Source organism: Gavialis gangeticus, unplaced genomic scaffold, assembly GCF_001723915.1.
Source record: "Gavialis gangeticus isolate Ggan-Ray unplaced genomic scaffold, GavGan_comp1, whole genome shotgun sequence".
NCBI classification, from domain to species: domain Eukaryota; kingdom Metazoa; phylum Chordata; order Crocodylia; family Gavialidae; genus Gavialis; species Gavialis gangeticus.
In genome coordinates this window covers 3,586,703-3,590,822 of record NW_017728993.1, presented here as the reverse complement: position 1 = coordinate 3,590,822, position 4,120 = coordinate 3,586,703, and the positions used below count along the sequence as shown (strand labels likewise).

At 48.5% G+C, this 4,120-nt stretch overlaps 1 protein-coding gene across 1 annotated transcript in view; it reads right to left on the bottom strand.

Moving 5' to 3' along the window:
- ANKRD13C (ankyrin repeat domain 13C) overlaps positions 1-4,119 on the bottom strand; it is a gene marked incomplete at its 5' end in the record, with an annotated part of 108,310 nt that extends 104,191 nt beyond the window's left edge. The window contains one exon of the mRNA XM_019528286.1: positions 3,882-4,119. Within this exon, the coding sequence (XP_019383831.1) occupies positions 3,882-4,119 (238 nt within the window). The remainder of the gene's footprint in view (positions 1-3,881) is intronic.
- Between the last annotated feature and the right edge of the window lies 1 nt (position 4,120).

Here is a 4,120-nt window from a genome sequence, read left to right as displayed (position 1 = left end):
CTGTTCTCTATGCTGCTGGGCTGCATTCCTGGCTGCATGCATGCTGCAGCTGTACACATGCATGCAGCATTTATCAGTGACATTAATCAGCTACACCTGCCAAAAATGCAGATTGCCAATAACGACAATTTTCCTTTTATTGGTGGCAAGCCGACATGGACCAAAATATTGGTGCACCTCTAGTTTACATAAAGCCATTTGTACCAGGCACCTGCAGACCCTTTGCCCAAGTCCTCTACCCGCCTGCCCTCAAATTTCACCTATGTCTTATATAAAAGCCCCTGAGGTTTAAGGCTTAAATGATTTCCCTTGTTTTACTTCAAACATTTAGGATCCCTAGTTGTAGGCCAGGTCTCCTTCAATTCGTGTCTGCCCAGCACAAAGCAAAATATAGTTCCTGTCCTAAGGAGGGTACAATCATAACGCACAAAAGGGATCAAATGTACACAAGCAGACAGGGATACAAGGAAATAGCAAAGCCATTTTGATCAGCCTGACAGCTGCGAATATGACAAGGCCTAACCATTGCCACATTTTTGTAGGCATCGCAGCAAAGGAGCATTTGAAGAGGAATCTGGAGGAGGACAAGGAGATAGCTTTACAAATATTTTTGGAAGTTCCCCCTAAGCATGAACAGCAGGTTAGAAAAAAGTATAAAGAACTGTCTGAAAATTTAGTAGGTGGACAATATAGTCTGGCACCAATATCTTGATAATGAATAAAAGATGTTAGATAGGATAGGGATGGGACATTAAGCATTCCGTATGTAGAGACATAGAGCTGATGCTCGACATGATGATTTGGAAGTCAATGGAGGATGCAAGAATTTTATTTATTTATTTATTTATTTTTTAATTAAAATGACAAGCTGAGAAAAACAGTCTTTGTATCTGCATTCTGACCTGAAGCGAATAAAGCAAGACAGTGCTGAGATGTGTTACAACAATATGTTGTAACCTAGAGGTTAAAAGAAACATCCCCCATTACTGTAACAAGAAGGAAACTGTGCTAGAAATACACCTATGTAACTAGTGAGCAGGGATCCATGCTTTGCCTTTGCAACGGAAAAAGTGTATTAAACCCAGATTTTCTCCTGTAAAGAAGAAACATGCAAGAAATGGTGGGTTTCCCCTTGAAGGTTGGCAGAGTTCCACGCTGCAAGTGGCTGGGGAGAGGGAAGAGGACGACAGTCAGGCAAGGGGCACCACATGCATGTTTCATAGTTTCTAGGGTAGGAAGGGACCATATGGCTGCCAGGTGGCCTGGAAAGCAACTCCCACAGGCAAGTCTGGTGGGGGTGGATGGCAAATTGAGGCCCCCATGAGGGAGTTGGACAGGGCTTGGGCAGTGCATGGGGACTGGGGTCCAGGGCCAGAATGCACAGCTGCACGGCCTGGGAGGTGAGCGGGACGGGGCCATGGGCGGCTCGCCTGGGGGGCTGACTTCCCACTTCTGCACGCACGTGCCCCCCAGATTTGTGCATGGAGTGTAGGTAGATGCGGGCTGCCTACTATGGGCTTGGGCTCCCCACCCTGTTGCCTTCCCCCTGGGGCCTCTGCAGCCTGGCAGGGCAAAGCAGGGAGGCTCGATTCTGCCACTGCAAGCCCCACACCACCACAGCGAGGAGCCCCCTTGCTTGGCCAGCAGCAGTGAGGGCCACAACTCCACACCACCACAGTAGGTGCTGCAAGGCTGGCAGCAGCGGCATCGAGCTTCCACACTCAATTCTGCCCTACCACACCAGGTCTTGTCCACTAGGCTGTAGAGTTCCTGGGGGGAGGGCAGCAGGGCAAAGAACCCAAGCGTGCAGTGGGGAGCCCATATCTGGCCCCCCCACCCCGATGGGCTCTGTTCGGGCCATGCTACCCACAGGGGAGAGGAAGTCAGGCTCCATGCTCCACTCCTCCGTAGCAGCCACCCACACACAGCAGATGGGGCTTGGGTGCTGCTGTGGAGGGCAGGAGGCTGCCAACCTGGGTCCCTGGCCATAGCCCTGGAAGCTAGGGGGTGTGTGTGGGTAGGCAGCTGAACCCTTGTCCTAGTGAACAAACTGGCCAGTGGGAGCTCTGATATTTCATGATAAGAAATCCAAAAAAATCGAATGCCAAAACTTATAGGTATTTAGAATTTATTATAGGGATTGAGGCACTGGTGGGCTAAATACATCAATAAAACATGCTGTTCTACTGATACCTATATATAGGGGCATTTTATTTTAATCGTGGAAAAAACATGGATTTGGGGGTTTTTAATCAGGGAATTTGTGGGGGTTTCATCTCCTAAAAATCAGAGAATGAGGATCAGTTTCAGTGTTTACTTTAGATCCCAAGGTCCTGTTATTTTGTACATTCTACAGCAAATTGTCAAGCAAGATAGTGCTGCAAGACAGAACAAAATATTACATAAAAATGCTAGAACACTATGAAATAAGAAGTGTCAGTGCAAAGCAAACACTACTCTTGAAATCTCAGTGTCACTGCTTAAATTCAGCTGAACCATGTGGCACATGCTGTTTTTTTTACTTTCTAGTCTACAATAAATGGTTAGTAATTTAAAATAAACTTTCCAACAGTCACACAAGAGCAGAAAATTCTAAATTACCCTTAAACACTGCTTCTGCATTTCCTTCTTCTTAGCTGAGTTTTTTCTTGGAGTCTCAGAACAGCAGAGACTCCCTGTGCTTCAAGAAGGGGGACTGCATCTAAAAGCTTGCTAAGAACTTTTTTCCAACTACTCAGTTGGTCTAATAAGAGATCACATGTACTCAAAGAACCTTGTCTGCCTTCTTCTTACCTGTATTTTCACATTTGACTTGACAATTTTTTAAATTTTTTAAAATTAAAAGACTTCCAGTGTTTAATACCAATAATTAAAAGAGATCTCCGATAACCTTTAGATATTTAGTTCTCATGAAGTAGAGACTTAGAGCACAAGCATGCATTAAAGCAATTTTCATCAGCAAGCTTCAGGAAGCTTGAATGTCTACAGGTAACTGCCATCTTTCAAATATATCTGTCGCTTATTGCCCAGATCCCATGCCAAATTGTCACTTGTGTAAGGAATACGGGTGGTAAAGGAACCATGTCAGGACTCATCTTATCCCAAGTTAGGAACAGGACGGATGAAACAATTTATACCTGACAAACTTCACCATAGAAGCCCTGAACACAATTCACTAGAAATGGGACAGGCAAGATAAAAGTGCATAAACAAAACCCACCTGTACAAACCCACCAATTATAACTACAAATCAACAAGCTAGAGAGCATCAAGGAGACGGGTGCAATTTGAACTGGCAGTTCCGCTCCACTGAAAGGATAAGTTGGCCATGATAACTACCCTAGCTTGAAAAAAAAGAGAAGGGCCTTCAGGAGCAGCATCCCTCCTCAGGGTCCCCCTTGGACAGCCCCATCTCCATGACATTCAAGCAATAAGGAGCTTCTGCCTAATCCAGAAACAGATATCAAGAAACTTAAACCAGCTGATCTTGTGGTGCCACATGTTTCATTTAAAGTTTTTTTCCCCCCCCAGGGGAAGGAAGCAGACACAGGAGCCCACAGCACAGAGGGCCAGACGAGCATGGGGGCCTCTATATGAAGAGCAGGATGGAAATCCTCCCCCTCCCTGCATTCCCCCCAGTCTATCTAGTGTCCAGGCTGCTGGGGAGCTTCCCCTTGTCAGCATTTACCCAATGGACATGGGCGGGAACTTTTCTCCTGAAGCCTACGGGAGAAAGGAAGGGGCAACACCTGCCCATATCCCTGCCCTTCCGCTTCTCTCCCCAGGGCTGGACCCGCGCACAGGGGCCGGGCCGGGCCGGAGCGGGGGTGCGAGGCACTGAGGCCCGGAGAGGCTCTGCCCCGCGGGGCTGCGACACTCACCGTGACTGTCCTTCTGGCCGATGCCCTGCGTGCGGATGAGCGCCGAGAGCCGCCGCACGTCCCCCTTGAAGACGCACTCGTGCACAGGGAAGTGAGCCGGGCACTTGTCGGGCTCGGCGGCGAGGCCGGGACCGGCGGCCGGGCCCCCCTTCAGCGGCAGTCGGTGGTGGTGGTTGCTAAAGATGCGATGGCCCCCGGCGCGCCCGCCTTTGCCGCTGCTCCCGCGGCCGCCCGTGAAG